This window comes from Plutella xylostella, chromosome 15 (genome assembly GCF_932276165.1).
Source record: "Plutella xylostella chromosome 15, ilPluXylo3.1, whole genome shotgun sequence".
Lineage (NCBI taxonomy): Eukaryota > Metazoa > Arthropoda > Insecta > Lepidoptera > Plutellidae > Plutella > Plutella xylostella.
Window position 1 is genome coordinate 5742421 of NC_063995.1, and position 17335 is coordinate 5759755.

A 17335-nucleotide genomic window follows, 5' to 3' on the forward strand; every position below is an offset into this window, starting at 1 on the left:
TAATAATATAAGTAGGTACTGATATTTTGGATAAAAAGGCCTAGGGAAAGGAAACATGACCCGTCTCTGAATAATAAAATATATAATATACACCAAACTTAAAATGAAACTTAGTGGGTTGATAAGTCAAATTTAGGTAGGAATATGTCAGTGAACCTCTCTCTACGAGATTATTTTTACAAAAAAATGACTGCGTGTTGAATAGTTATTTCTGGCGCCCACCCAGACTTCGTAGCTAAAAACCGTACTACATAAGTACGTATTAACAGAATATTAAAAGAAACTAACTTCTAGGATTCAAAACTAAAGGCTTACCTTAACCATACTCCCTAATAAATGAAAATAAAATGTACTTGATTAAAAAAAATGACTTTAAAAATCACTGAAACGTAAGAAATACCTAATTTTGCGATGAATTCTATGTGACGTCACAAAAATACCTAAGCAAGTACTAATTTTTTTTTAAGTTAGTTCCATGCTTCGGATAAGGTTTAAACGAGTTTTACAGGCACCATTTTCCTGGTAAGTAATCAAGAGATCATAGAAGGCACACGATTCTTGTCATTTCCATATTATCCGTTTTGGTTATTTTACAAATGTCCCGTGCTTGTCGTTGGTATTCAGCACATGTGTTCAACGTTGCTGTTGGCGATTAGCAATTTAAATGCATGATATAAATATAACAGATGCACATGTGTAAGAAAAAACACGGTAATGTGCGAGTCGGACAGACAGACACACGCACGGGCGGGCTATAGGGTTTTTTTTCCCTTTGAGGCCCGGGACCCTAAAAACGCTGTAAACCATCGAAAATAAAAATTGAATGGGTTCATTATTCGTTTAGTATTTATCTATTATATTGTACAGTAGTACCTATACCTAAGATATTTTAGCAACAGTACGCGACCGTCAATGCAGCAGACACCCTGACCCTTGACGCCCAAGCCGCCGCCATCCGCCACGAGAGAAAACGCTCCAAACGTTTGAGAATTTTTTTTTGGGTTGAAAAACGTACGAAAACTTAATTTAAAACTTAATTCAATAATATACATATTATAGTTCTAGTTAGGCACGACTGCATAAGTAGACATCTAGTAAGTATAGAAATTCTAGTCAATGCAATGAACTCTGTACAAGAAAATCGATGATAACCGCTGTTATTGTTCTCGTTGCCTTGGCACGGCCACCAGTATTACTATGTAGTAGCTAGTAGTGTGGTATTCTGGCCAATCAGCTTCATAACCGATACAGAATTCGCTAAGTCCATTGATGATTTAGCATCGAGCTCCGAGAAGAAACAGTTTGCACAGCAATGAATGGTCTGCCAGTGCCATAGCTGGCACTTGGATGACGAATAAATGCCACCTCAGAGCTTCTAGTACGGGATTTAAAATTAACAAAAACCATAAAAGTTTAGGTTTTCTTCTGTCATCTGGGCCTCTAGTACGGGTTTTCCAATTTACGTAAACGAAAAAAGTTTTGGTTTTCTTCTGTCACCTGCATACATTATCTGTCAAAAGTTTCATGATAGTTTCCATTAGAGGCGCCACTTTGTATTCGAGAACTTTTATAGTTATCGTCAATCTATCAAACCTGTACTAGACCTACTGCATACATACTGTATATTATCTGTCAAAAGTTTCTTGATAATTTTCGACAAACTATCAAACCTATACTACAGCATCAGCCACAGCAGACGTCCTCAACTAAAGCTTCTCGTTCTCATCTCATTTCCAAACCTAGAAGTATTTTTTTTAATTGAATAAACTAATTTAATAAAAATTAATTTGAATCTTTAAATAATCATCATCATTAAACCAATACTTTACACTCACACATACAACTGTTTACACGTACGTAAACACGTGTTACGTAGCCCCGAAAATCATTCAACTTATACATAGTTTTTTAAATGGTTTTACAGTTATACCTGTCTTACCCTTACAAAGTTTTTTTTAATTATTTTACTATATTTTTCTAAACGACATTTTGTTTACAAACAAAGTGGCATCTGTAAAGATAACTATGATGAAAACTTCATAGAAAATGTATGCAAGTGATAAAAATGAAAACATTAACTTTTCTCGTGTGTTAAGTATAAGCTTTATACAGCCTGCAGAGGATTAAATCTGCTGTTTTATTTTTTTCATTTTTCTGTGTGCGAATAAATTGTTTTGTATTGTATTGTAAATCTACGTTATCGATATGTATTATAATGAAAACAGACACATGGCTCCGGTGTAATGGACATAAACTTCTAGATTGTTTGTCAGCCCCCACTTAACATAGCAGTAACAGCATTCCCACATTAATTGATGACAGTTAATTCTCTTGCAGTGAGTGAGTACTTGCACAGTTTATTTATGTTTATGATTTAGATTCATGAAGATAATAATTAGTGGTGTACTTCGATACCGGCTAATTGCGACGTAAAAGAAGTGTGACAAACCAACAAAGATGGTTAAAATTATAATAACATGCAATCTGTAAGAAATTTTCAACAGTGTTTCTATAAATATGCTACCAGACATCCTATAGTAATGAAAAGGTGGAAAACCTAGGGTGGAAAAGTGAATTTTTAGGTTGAGTGAGTAATCTTAACAGTATAGATACAGGTTTACATGTATGAGATACCTACTTTATGACAGTACAAGTAATAATGGATTCTGGTAGGGTATTAAAAAGTATAAATACGTATTTATAAGAACCTACATATTTTATGTATGTATTTTATGTACCTAAGTAAATTATGAACTCTATTTAGCTTCATATTTTATGACTTTTCGCAATATGTTGTACGTGCATTACTTTAAAAACCTTGAATTAGATGTTATGTTGGTGTAAGTATCTTATAATTACAGTAACTGAAAGGTGTTATTTTGCATTTGAATGAGAAATAAAGTAGTTTCTTTATATTAGCTCATCAAGCCGAAAATCTCGGAGCCATTGACATATATATATATATTACTAGCGTAAGGACAGGGCCTCCCACACAAAAAAATGGCACCCGCGCGTTGGCCCTAAAATCGTAATTTTAGGGCCAACGCTCCTCAGTCGACAGTTGTCTGTGGCCGAGAGATGGTCTTGTGAATCTTGTGATAAATATGTAGTTGTGTTGTGAAAGGCTGCAAAAACCATTATACGAAGGTCAAAAAGAAACATCGAATATCGTATCATCGGTAATTACCATTAAATTAAGTAATAAACACATTATAAAGTGATAATTATTTTACTACCAAAGTCTACAATGGCCGCGCGCTGTAACCTTGTGCGGACGTCATTTTTTGTTGACTATCCTCCGAGAACATTTTCTTGTTGCACACACTTACTTTTTGGAGCGTGATTTTTAGTCCATTTGTACGGGACGCTCTACACGTCTACAGCCCAAAACAGTTTTAATTTTAGTTGTTGGATTTGTCTTAAATTATTGATATGGCGCCTGCAAATAATAAAACAATGTCCGGGATAGTAAATTATTAACGCACGTACAAGGTTACGTCGTCAAGATAGTTGCTAGGCACTGACATAGTTCAAACAAATTATGACAGATAACGGTTATTTTGCTTGTATGAAGAAGGTTTGAGTAAAATGTTCTGAAGGGCCTATCCTTCCTTTTGAAATCATTGCTCGGAGCATGTAGCAGCAGGACAAGTGAAGCGGGGAATTAAATGCACCGAGTTATGTTTGATGCGATAATGATCTCTCGGGAGTCTCGGGCATACCTACATTTTATTTATGTAGGTACTTATAGTAGTTGATGTAGGTGCGGGTCTTAAAATATAGTTTTTATTATAAAACTTATTATATATCGAAGTGCCGAGCTAGAGAAGAATCGCAGTTGAAGACAATTCGATATGGAGAAGCTTTAAAAGCTCTGTGCATAAGAACTTTTTATAATTAAGTAAGTATAACTAAAGTATTAGGACAAAACAGTATTTGTGAAAAATGCTCATTTATATACTTATAGGTACTTACTTATATTTATATATTTTAATTAATGCAGTTAATAATAATATACATTCTTTAGGTTTATGAAGTATCTGTATTTATGTAGTTTATATCGCCTCTCACATCCATCATACAATTACTTAGTTATCTTGGTCAAGTGGACAAAAGTTGACAAAACGGATCTAGTACCTATGTAGGTAGGTATGTTATTTTATAGTGTTGTATCTATTCACTTGGTACTGACTCTGATAAACACTGATTAAGGTAAGTACTTACTCTGCAAGATGATGGAAATGTCCGATAGTACGCTGAAGAGGCTAGATTGAACTTTTGGATCATACATAATACCGAAGTAGGTACAATAAGAGGCAGCAAAACTTGAGCACCCTCATCATCACGACCCATTACGTCCCCACTGCTGGGGCACGGGTCTCCTTCCAATGAAGGAAGGGTTTAGGCCTAGTCCACCACGCTGGCCAAGTGCGGGTTGGTGGACCCCAACACAAGCAAGCTTGTGCTGAGAGAGTTGTCGGGTAAGTGGGCAACCCGACTGTCAGATGTTTTCAAGCCGCCCGAAGGCCTCTGACTAGGCTTAACGACTGCTGTCGAAGCAGCAACCGGGACCCACGGCTTAACGTGCCGTCCGAAGCACGGAAGCGTCCAGAAAAGCACCACTTGAAATTGGTCACCCATCCAAAGGCTGACCGTGTCAGTTGTTGCTTAACCTCAGCGATCAGTTACGATCACTGAGGCCCGCTCGACTACGGACGCTTCCAGTCACAATACTACGGAGATTCGTAATTTACAGTATAAGGCAGATAAATCTGACCCCTCTCAGAAGCATTGTTACTATGAGAGGGGGGTCAGGTTTCTCTGCACATGACCGTACCGTAAAGCTTAGTTACAATTAATTGTGTTTACATTCCATACACTTATGACCGGATTTTCGAGATGCTAGGTACTTACAACTAACTGGGTTGTTTTAGTTAAGTACTTAATTAATTATCCAATCACTATTTAAAATTAGATTATAGTGAATTGACGTTTCTGCTCATAGCCCGTGTAATTGTCACATCCTGTATTTTGTCACTGAATCGGATAGACCAATGGGCAATGAGCGGCAATGACCATCAAAATTGAATAGAGACCTAGCAATGTATTGTATTGTATTTCAGAATTCAGTAGGAATAGTCCAATGTTGTGCATTACCTTTACATAATAGGTTGGTATTGTTATTTACGATTTGATTTTATTAATTTGTCAGATTGGACATGGACACATATTCCATTTGGATTGTCGCATCAATATGATGATGGTCTTAAGCAATAAAATCAGAAAGAATGGTTTTTGATCCCTGGTTGAACTTTAACCATTAGTCAAGTCACGGCAGCAAGTCAGCTGCATAGATTTAACTACGGATCAAAAAACTGTACCAAGTCAGACCTAGGGCATGACAAACAGGCCAACACATTGCTTACAATAGGATGATTTAAAAATGATAAGTCACATCGCGTGTCACATGAAGGTACAAGCATCCTAACCTTACTAGGTACAACTGCTAAAATTAAAGTAGGTAAGAACTTAAATAGTTTACATCAGTGTTTTTCAACCTTTTTCATGACGCGACCCCCCTGGTATTAAAAAATATTTCGCGACCCCCTTGACCCCTCGGTTTTTTTAACACGTAGGTATGTACACTCACGGGCAATGAAAAGGTTCCACTGAGAAAATCACTAAATTACTCCTAAACGAAAAAAGCTAGCTTAATGACGCTTGCTGCAATATTGAGTAGGTACATTTAACAAAGCATAAAAGGATATGACCAACTAATATCGGTAATATTTTGTTCAAATTTTTAATTAAATGTTTAAAAATGTGGGAGTTTGATGTTGGCATTTTGTGAGTGGAACCTTTTCATTGCTCGTGAGTGTATAAAGGGGACAAAAATAAATTGGGTTTTGTTTTATTAGCTAGGTACTATTTAAAAGGTCCTAAATATTCAAAGTATCTTATTAGTTATGTATGTTAAATACAGGATGTTGCAAAAAAGGTATAAGTACTAAGCTCAAACCTACATGTGCATCATGGTATATCTAAGCCCGAAAATGAAATCAGAATTTCAAAACTCGCCGAAAAAAATACACTTTTTGCAACATTCTTTCAATTCTGTTAGGTATTATTAACAGCCTCTGGATTCACTTTGAAAAATCTGAAAAGAGTTGTTTATTTAGACGTAATTTTGAAAACCATTATATTTTAATAAGGTTAATATTATTTCTTATTATTTTCTGCACTCATTGGAAGCAAACATGACCTGAATCAATCAAAAAACCTTCTCTAATTTAATAATTTACGGTGGGAGGCAAGATGAAGTAAGAGTAGACTCGAGCTAATTGTATTCATCTTCTGTATGTAGGTATCAACAAACGATTTCTCGGGAAAACTACAGATTTTGGCCAGATTTAGTAGAAGTTTGCTATAAAACCCATGCTCGCAAGGATGGACTAAAATGCTTATGATGGCTGATCTATCGTATGAGGAAATACTAATTAAATTAATTATCTTTATGGTTCTTTTTCGCTAGAGTACCCAGTTTTTTCGACCTCTGGCGACCCCCCTACAGAAGCTTCGCGACCCCCCAGGGGGTCGCGACCCACAGGTTGAAAAACACTGGTTTACATAACCCTGAACTCAATGTCTACATATGCGCTATTTCAGTTCATGTACTTACTCATTTACTATAAAACATGTTGTAATGTTCGTCTTATAAAAGGTAGGTACCTGAAATTCAAAACGAAATACATATATGGGATGGAAATTATTTAATAAAAACTGAAAATCTACTTAAGTACTTAAATGTTTTTTCAGCTTATGTATAACGATATTGTAATCTTAAGTGCCAATTTCTCCATAGTCGGTTATCTAACCGACAGGGATTGATTTATAAATTAAACGTCATTTCCATGTAAAATTCATGACAGATGTGTCAAATGTCAACCACTATTCCCTGGTTATGCTCTAACCGACAATGGAGAAATTGGCACTAAATGTTTATAAGTATAACTCCTTAATATAAATGAACAAAACATTATTACGAGTTTTTCATATTCTATAGATTATGTATACCTATAATGTACCTACTCAACTTACATATGTAAATATTAATATAAATACCTACTAGGTCTGTAGGTAATTATTGATTTATTATGGGAATATCCGGATAATAATGACAATTTGCGGTTATTTATGCAAGTATTTTTTATAATTATGTGTTATTAAGAATATTTTTTTACATACATACATATTGAAAAATTCAGAAAACACATATTATGCATTGTACATACTTATCTAGATATTTGACAAGGTTAGAATTATGGCCACGCATCGGCCTATAATGATTTGTTAAGTGATTTTCAACAGGAAATTTTATTGACACTGAAATTATATTAATTATAAATTATATTACAAATACAACATATCTACCTCTTCAACCAAGCAAATAAAATACATTTGAGAAATATTCTAACGAACTAATAACAGCCGCAGCTTATTCACAGATATTATAAATAATGTAGTCAGCGATGGTAATTTAATTTAAACATTATAATAATATGTATAATAAGTGCTTTGATCATTGTAGAGTTCATAATTGATGGGTACGTAGTTACGTACCTACTACTGGTACCTAAAGCTCACACAAGTGAGGTCCCATTGCGAATGCTACGATTGCGTAAAAAAACATAGTGAACACGAACCCTTAAATTATAAAACCGCGATCGCCGGAATGATAGTGCGATTGTCAGAGCCCAGATAGATTGTAGATGCAAAAAAATCGGTCCGATACCGAGAACACGAGAGGAAGCATGATTGAATGATTTACGACAGTCACAATTTTTTTCTTCTCTTTTTTATCAGTATTCTGACGTAAATATGTGGGCGTTTGCACGCTTATCACCACTTCACATGTTCCCTCTTAGCAGACTAGACGGGTTAGCTCAGATTAAATCAATATTGAGTGTAATTTAACACAGTGTTATGATTATTGTGTACACACCATGGCTGAAAACGGTGTCAGTGTTACACAGAAGTTCGAGGTCAGTTGATACATGCTTGTTTTTTTAAGCTATTTATAAATGTAAACTCCTGTTTCAAAATATGAATCCAGGTGCCTGAAAGGATCCCTTTAGACTCAATCGATATTATTTTGTGTGTACTGTGTACTACTTATGCAGTGAATCAGTAATTTTATTAAGTGTATATAGTAGTACTGAATACTATGCAGCGAGTAAGTAGGTAGTAATGTGTAAGTACTAGCAGGTAGTAATGTGTTACGTACTGAAAAAGGTCTACTGTGGTGATTGATTGGCTGATAATGGAATTTATCGTTACGTGTAGAGATCCCCGTTTACTTACAACTACATCGAGCTTACTCGACATACACTGGAAAAAAGGGCCATCTTTACATTATCACATTGAAATTGAATGAATAACTATTAGCCTGTGTATTACGTTTAAGGGGATCCCTAAAGCTAAAATGCTAAAGTCGGCTTGATATACTTGATTAGATTGGAAAAACGGTGGCTTCTATCACATTGATAAAAATATATTTTGTAGCAGAGGGTATACTGAACATGTTAGTTGCTTATAAATTGGTGCAGGATTATAATAAGTATGTTAAAAAAAATTGCAAACACACCATGTCTTTTGCCATTTTTTGACTTATTATGAAAAAACCCTCGAAATCAGAGGGCCCATTTTCATGGAATCTTATATGTATGTGTAGGTAATTAAATTCTTAACAAAGTTACCTTAAAGAGTTGGATTTAATGGACCAGAAGTCAACTTTTTTTGCAAAAAACTAATAAATTCCGGTTTAAAAATGATGACACCGTGACAGATTTCAGATTTCTTCAGTCGTCGCCCTGGTGGCGGCCTGTTAGGAGCGATACCCACGCCATTTTATTTTTTATCAAATATTTCACAAAAACTGATTAAATCAACAAATTATGACTACAAGTATTATAATACATATGCATTTGCTATGGAAAGTTAATTTTCTAATCATTTTAGATGCAGAAAAGCCGAAAATTCTTAGAAAACATTTCGCCTTTTCGATTTGTTTACATTTTTTACTATAGAGTTACAGATGCATAGATAAAGGTAAACATTGCACATAATGACACTTATTAGATTCTTCGAATAAGAACTATACGGTCAATGCAGTATGCCAAAGCGCGAGCCTGTTTATATTCTGAGGGGTAATTTATTTTATTTTAACGGTTGTGTATGGTAGGTAAGCTACACCATATACAGGGTGTTGAAAAGTAAGTTCATAATTTGTTTTATTTGAAACCAAAAACCGTAGTTAATTAAAAATATATATATTTTAAGATGTGGTAGTCTGTACACTACAGGTTGTTAAAAATAAGTAAGTATTTTTAAAAATTGAAGATCTAAAATTTACATAATTTTTAAAATCTATTTAACAAGCTTTGCAAAAAAGCGGTTAAGTGCGACTGTATCTCGCCATGAAAAAAATGAAATGTTTACTGTAGCTATGAATTTTATGCGTTACAAGTGGAATAAAATACCGCATAATATTATGTACAACCATGTAAGAGCCTAGTTTTTAAAAAAAAACTCATAAGAAAATATTAAATACACAGGTTTTTTAACCCCTGAAGGAAATAGAGGGGTGTTATAAGTTTAAAGTAAGGGCTGAATTTTTTTTTTAAATTAGGGTGATAGGTAATGTATATTTTTAATGATTTTTTCAAATAGATAAATGTTATACCATTTTTAAATTGCCATAAAATTACCTATAGTTATAGTTATAGAAAAGGGCAGGGCTACCAGTGCCCATTCGCCACTGCAACCTAAAAGATCTATAAATTATGACTCCCCATGCCGAGTCTCACTCTACAGGCCCAGGTCTTTTATAAACCTGATATTACCTATACAGGATGTTGCAAAAAGGGTATACTGTGCCGAAAGGGTTTGACTCAGGGGTTATTCTGAACAACTTTTGTTCTCCAAGTTTTAGAAATTCTCGAAAAATAAATTCGGTCTCTATAGTAAAAAGTCACGTGATCGAATAAGTTTCTATGTAAAAGGTTTTGTTACGTGAATTTTCAAAATTGTAGAAGAAAAGTGGATCAGAATGGCACCTAAATCCACTTTTGGCTAAGCTTTATACCCTTTTTTCAATACCTTGTATAAAATATCGTCAGCGTCACCTTAGATCGTAATCATCGTAACTCCTCGTGACCAAATTTTAGAGGAGACAAAAATACTGTTTTATTTGTAGTTCTAGTTGGCATACTACCCACCTAAAGTTTTTTTTAACTAGCCTAAAAATGATTTGTTTAGACTTAGACAGTCTATCTTCCTGTTCAACCGCAGCCTGAGTGCCAGTGACTCAATGACTGAAAGGAGGCCATTAGTGCTCCTAAATAAATAAAGCAGGCCTGTAGATTATCTTTCAGTGTACCGACACATCTGATTGCTGTAAGAGCCTGATAAGCTCTTCGAACGAGTCATACCTCTGTGGTGGTACGGTTTCGACCTTTCGGACAGTCAGTTTGGCATCCGAAATGCGGATTCGAATAGTGGGTACAATACTTTGCGTTCGTTCACTGTCGGAGCAGGATAAGAACCACGGGCGAGTTGTTGCGCTGGCTGTTTGCTTAAAAATAGTAACCGCGTTCAACTCTATCCCCTAGAGGGCGAACCTTTAGGGCGGCTCTTGTATACCATCACTTGTCTTCTTATCTGCAGAAAATTGACAGAGGTCATACGTGTCTAACAAGTACATTAAGGATGCGAAAAGAGAGGGTTTGTTTTCACTGAAGAAGTTCAGTTGCGGAGTTCCACAGCGGTAGGTCTTGGACCCCTCTGCTGTGGAACTTGGCATACAACGCGGTCCTGCAAATCAAGCTCGCAAACGGCGTTAGCACAGTGCATTTTTCTAATGTCACACAGGTCTTGAGGTAGGCTGAGAGCCTCCTTCGGGGATGACATCCCAATGATTCAGTACGAAAAAATTGCTGCAGCTGTGCTCGCCATGCAGTGCATGGGCTACTTCCGAATCTGGGGGGCTGTTGCAAAGGAGTCCGTTGCCTCTATACGGTACGGGTTCCGTGCGATCTATGATCCTTCCGGGAGCACCTGTCTTGTCAAGTCGAAGAGAATGGCTCGTATTCGACGCAACCTGCAGTACTGGTGGGATTGGTTGGAGGACAGGACAGCAGGAAGCTGCAGCAGCCGTCATGCTGTGATTCGACGCATAGATGCAAAAAAAAGTTGAAAGTAACTTCATGTTAATAAAATATTAGATCTTAATTTAACAACATAACATTGCAAAAAAAAATTAACATTGTTGAGTATGTTATTGTAATTTACTAAAGTAGTAATAAAAACAAAGGCTTATTGCATAGTTTTCGTTCACGTTCGCCTACATCGCACGTTGTATATGAGAATAAAGGGTATAATTACTAAGTTTTCTTGTTTAAAAATCACGGTTTGGGGTTTAGAGGAAAACAAATGGTAAAATGCGGAATACAGTTTTTTTTTTCGAATAAAGAGGAAAACATGTGAATTCAAAAAACGTTTCTATTGACACCAAAGAGTACTTTTCGCCGAGAAAAGTGGAGTTACAATGTTTGCGATCTAAAGTGATGATAGAACTAGAACTTATTTTTTCAGTTCACCTGCTGTTGAGTGAAATCGTAATTAGGTAAATGACTCCTTGACATGAAAATAACTTTTTTTTTATAATCGTTATAACAAAACCGTTTTTTTTAATACAGCAATATTTGTAGGTGTACTTACAGTGAGCAAAAGAGCGCAGCAAGGTGTAAATTTTTTGGTTTTTAAGAAACAAAAATATTATCTCTATCATATCCCAAATACACATAAGTACTTTAAAAAAAAAATACACACTCTCGACTTGTACTAATGTACTCCCTTGCGGGGGTACTTACATGTTATTATTTTTCTGGTGACCTCCCCATATCCCTTTGCCAGCTACGTAACCTTTTGTGACACCCTGTATATGCAGAGTTCTGCAAACTACTGTTCTGCTTTTGAAACACCAAAAAAAAACAGGTCGTCTAACTAAAAGGTCACGTGACCAAAAAAAAATTATATGAAGAAGCGTTTTTTTCATGAATATAAAAAATTACGTAGGATAAAAGTTTTTCAGAGTGACGCCTGAGTAACGCCCTTTCGGCTAAGTATACTTTTTTTATTACACGGGGGCAGAGTTTAATACAACACCCTGAACTATTAAACTCTGATAATATTTTCGCGATTTTTTTACATTCTGATTTCATTTCCTGGCTTAGAAATAACATCAATAACATGCTGCACACGTAGGTTTCGGCATAGTATTAAACCCTTTTTGCAACAACCTGTATAAATATCGGCACGGGTACGACTTTATATATAATTAATTATTAAATATTAAAAATACTTTCAAATAAAAATAAATATTTTCATATCACAAAACAATATTACTTACTTAGTATATTTTTAACAAAGTGGCATGTCTTCACTTTTCTGTTTTCGAGTACTATGTTAAAATTTCATGTCATTGTCCGTAGAACGCCCCGCATACCTCAACCCCCCCTCACTAGATTTGACAGATTCTGATTTTCTTCCAGCTTTAGTGACAGCCTTAAGGGCCCGTACAGGGTGACGTGCCGCGCCAATTTTGGGTTTTCAATGCTCTTCACACAGCACACGCAGTGACACGCACACATGTAAGTTTGCACAGTGGGTCGATAAACTTTTACTCGCCAACTTTATTGACAATTATGTTCAAGTACATTTTGGGTGATTTTAGGGTAAGTAAGTATAATTCTTACTTACACTGGTAGGCACCAGGAAAGAGTAGAAATTAATAGGGGTGCCACTTTACTCTACACTCGGAACCCGATTAGCTTTCTCAAACAAATGTGGTATTTACTTGTAGAAAGGTAACTAAAAGTATTAAAGTGTAGATAATAAGTTTCGGGCATCCTCCAGCCAACTGAACCCCGACGACAAAGCAAAGTAAATACATAGTGTCGCAAAAGGGCTATACTAAGCCAAAAGGGGATGACTCAAGGGGTCATTCTGAACAACTTTTGTTCTACGAGATTTGCAAATTCGCGAAAAAAAATATTCGTTTTCCATGGTAAAAAGTCACATGTCCAACAAAGTTTCTATGAAAAAGGTTTTTTTTTGTTAATTTCCAAAACTCGTAGAGCAAAAGTTCAGAATGACCCCCTGTCTTACTCCTTTTTACCCGACTGCCGAAGGAGGAGGGTAATGTTTTTTGATTGTATGTATGTATATATGTATGTTTGTCTGTTTCTTTGTTCCCTCCTGTAGCCTAAACGGCTTGAAAGATTTTGATGTATGAGGTATTGTTAGAAGCGTATTGATGGCGCGATGGCTATAGGCTATGTGACGTTCCATTAAAATGTACATAGCGCCCTCTTGAGGACATAACGTGATGATCGAAAAAATAATAATTCAACTTTGCCGTGTAAGGTATCAAATGAAAGGACTTGATTTTCACATTACAAAAATATGCATATTGAAGGTATTTAAATAACAACACCAAAATTATTGAAATAAAAAATGATCATGAACTACCTACCGACGTAAAATTTCATAAAATAAAAACAACTAAAAAGTTACAAATAAAAAAATACAATTATAAAAAACTAAAAACCTGACTGTACGCTAAAAACATGAAAACGAGTCCCAATGTTAATGGAAAGTATCGCAGGCGGGGACCAACTTGACCGCCACTCAAGGCCGTTTTCTAAGTAACATTCAGCTAAATGGTGAACCCTCTGCTGGTATAATTTGTTTATATACCGCTTTTTCAATACCTGTAAGTACATTTATTGGCCGCATATTTTTACTTAATTTTAGGGTTTCGAACGTCAAAAGAAAAAAAGCAACCGTTATAGGATCTCTTTGTTGTCCGTCTGTCTGACTGACTGTCTGTCACCGCCCTTTTTCTCAGAAACGGGTAAAGATATCAAGCTTATATTTCGCATAGATGGGGAGTACCCCAAACAAAATATTATGGTACTCCCTGTCCCACACAAGTAAATTGGGGCTTATATTTTTTCCAGTTATTTTGATGTGTATCCTTTTTTTTTCTTTGTTGTTTTGTATAAGTATACTGTGTTTCTTTTCTTTAAATCTGTATTTTTTTGTTGTTGCTGTCTATGTGTCGAAAAAATGTATCTTTATCTTCAAATCACGCCATCTATCGTTTGTTTTTTTTGTGGCTACTGTCTATAGAAGAAATTCCGTCATTGATAATTTTACGTTACGTATTATAATTTTATTTTATTTTTATTTATTTTATTTTTATTTTTACATTTTCGTGGAGAATCAACAGCATTTTGTTAATAAATAATTATTACTTATGAACACATAACAACTTGATGCCATTAACAGAATGAACTTAGTCAACCCAGTAAACCTAACACATCCAGAGGAAAAACAAAATCTCTTTCTCTCTCTCTGAAAAACATACTTAATAGCCCAAACTCGATGCTTTTAGCTATTAACATCTTTGAAATAAAATTGAGCCACCACCGTGTTACTGCCCTCATCAGATCCTCACGAGACCATACCTCAACCAGCGGTGGTAGCTCAGTCGGGTAAGCGTCCGCTTCTCACGCCAGAGATGCGGGTTCGAATCCCGGCGCTGACATGTACCAATGAGTTATTTTCTGAATTTAAGTACAATGTATACCATCGCTCTTACGGTGAAGGAAAACATCGTGAGGAAACCTGCATATTTAGACTTAGCACATCTAGATATGTGATCCCACCAACCCGCAGTGGACCAGCGTGGTGGGAAATGGTCCAAGCTTAGGAAGGCAGTTTAGACCTTGGGGATATGCACAAAGGTTCCACTCGAGAGAGCCAGGTGCAGGTACTGACACCCCCACAGAGAATAGAATAGAATAGAATAGAATACCTCAACCAGCACCAAGAGACTGTATTTTTGATCCCTAACCTAATGTTCGTGCGTATTGTCATCACTTAGATCCATTCGCTATATTCCTGCTCCTCATCAGACCTTTACGAGACTGTAATATCACGAGAATATTGCACACTATCTAATTTAATTTAATGTATTGAATATACTGGAAGAATTATGCTTCCTCAATTTCAAATCAAATTATGTTGGTGTCATAAAAGTTGAAAAAGTGCAATGACAACCAATGTGCAGTGATTTTGTATCTGTACACGATAAGATCGCGAGCTGTCAGTGCTGCCTAAACCGACGTGACCCTTCTTTGGAGGCCAGCGGCCAACTGAGTCAAACGTCACTTGTGTTTATGATTTTATAACACAGAAAGCCGCCATAGATATTTGTATGAAGATTTGAGGGAAAAAAATTGCTCAAGTTTGGGATTAATTTACACAAAATAAGTGTGTGTTTATTAAAAAACAAGGTATTTAGCGCCTAGTCCAAGCCTTTAACTTTATAATATGATAAAAATCATATGAAAATTCTTAATAATTACGACACAGTTGTTACAATACGGGAGTGTGATTGACTGGTTTTTCTTGATATTCTGAAATTAATTTACAGTTATCCATAATCATTTACTTAAATTCGAATGATTCAGCACCTAGCTAGACTCTTCAACTACCTGTGTGATTTTTTTCAAGGCTGTAGAGCATCATTTACTACATAATTCTATGACAATGCCAACCCTCGATTCCCTATTGCAGACCCTTAATGTATTTAATTTGACATCAAAGTATAATTAATATTAATATTTATAACATACCTATAACTAAAAACTTATTACTACAACCTATAGCCACATATGCCGCTTTTATCGCTAGTCGATACAGTAACCTTTGAGAGGATGGATGAAAGATCAAATGGAGTTCAGCATAATATTAAGTAATAATTAGATAAATGATTTTGATGCATATTAGGCAATGTTGAATGCATTTGATGTAAACATGCGTGCGTATAATCATAATCACAACACATCACATCCCCTTAAAAAAACACCCTCGGCCTATACCTATAAGTACCGGCAGCCGCCCAACTGTGGCACGGGTCTACTTCCAATGAAGGAATCGTGCGTATATTTTGGAATAACTTCTTCTTTGCGGATCCACGAGATAGGTGTATCATCGAGATGAAACAATGAGCCAGTCCAGAACAACTAGAAACTGATCTTAGACCTCAGAACCCTTTGGTATTACGAAGTAAACTATACAATATAACTTGACTGAAGAACATACACCATAAATGTTGGTAACTAGAACTTACCCTATATTTTTACGAACTATGTGTTTACCTATACACCTACTTCATCTTTGTTGCTTCTAGAGCTATCTTTCTGATTCGATTTCACGGGATCCACTACACCATCTCTTTCACCCCCAGGAGGCAAAGGAAGAGCTAAACAAGCAAGCCAGCAAGCCGGCGGAAGACGAGCACGATGCCCTCGAGTCGGTGCTATCCCATGTGGGCGAGATGGGGCGCTACCAGCGGCTGCTGTTCGCGGCCATGTTGCCCTTCGGCCTGGTGTTCGCCTTCGTGTACTTCGTGCAGATGTTCGTGGCCGCCACGCCGCAAGACCACTGGTGTCGCGTGCCCGAGCTCCAGCACTTGGATGTGGAGCTCAGGTAAGAGTTTGTTCCTGCGAGTTTCGCTTAAAGCGCTTAAAGCGACTGACCTGTAACGTGACGTTGGATTATAACAGGTTAGTACAGGGAACCGAACCTCTTGCTCGAATAGATGATGTTACGTTATGGCTCACCGCGAACGTTACGATTCGGCGAAATGATCAAATTAGTCGCCGCTTTTAGGATAAAAACATTGACTTATATATTACTAGCGTAAGGATAGGCCCAACCGCTCTAGAAAATGACACCCTCGCGTTGGCCCTAAAACCTCATAAATCTGTCATAATTTGTATGAATTTAGGGCCAGCGCGCGGGTGCCATTTTCTTTTGACAAAACGTTCTGACGGGCGTATCCTTCCTTTTGAAATCATTGGATAAAAAAGATTAGAAATACGGCTCTTCCTGCATGTGTTTTGCATATAGCAAAGGCACAAGGCACTATCCATCCATAATATTATACTTAGGTATAAACTTAAACGTTTTTTTAAATTAAAAACGCTTAATATGGTGGAACTTATTATAGAAAGTAAAAATTTTGTAGAGTGTAGTTTCTTGCTATTTATTCTCCTGATGCAAGCCTTTTAGAAATTATGTTAAGTAGGTATTGTAGTTACCTATAATCTTTGATATTACATTGATTAATCTCTTGCCTAAGATATTAAATATTGTCTAAAAAATCATAAGTTTCTATTTAATAATTGTTTCTATTCGTAAA

At 36.0% G+C, this 17335-nt stretch overlaps 1 protein-coding gene across 2 annotated transcripts in view; it reads left to right on the forward strand.

The window, feature by feature from the left end:
* Positions 1 to 17335, forward strand: part of LOC105386744 (solute carrier family 22 member 3) — a 32005-nt gene that overhangs the window by 1509 nt on the left and 13161 nt on the right. Inside the window, exons 1-2 of one of the 2 annotated variants that reach the window (XM_048625785.1) lie at positions 7887 to 8042; positions 16379 to 16620. In XM_048625785.1, the coding sequence (XP_048481742.1) occupies positions 8004 to 8042; positions 16379 to 16620 (281 nt within the window). In that variant the 5' untranslated portion in view covers positions 7887 to 8003. Of the gene's footprint in view, positions 1 to 7886; positions 8043 to 16378; positions 16621 to 17335 lie in introns of those variants that run through there. The other variant, XM_011557368.3, reaches the window with a different exon arrangement.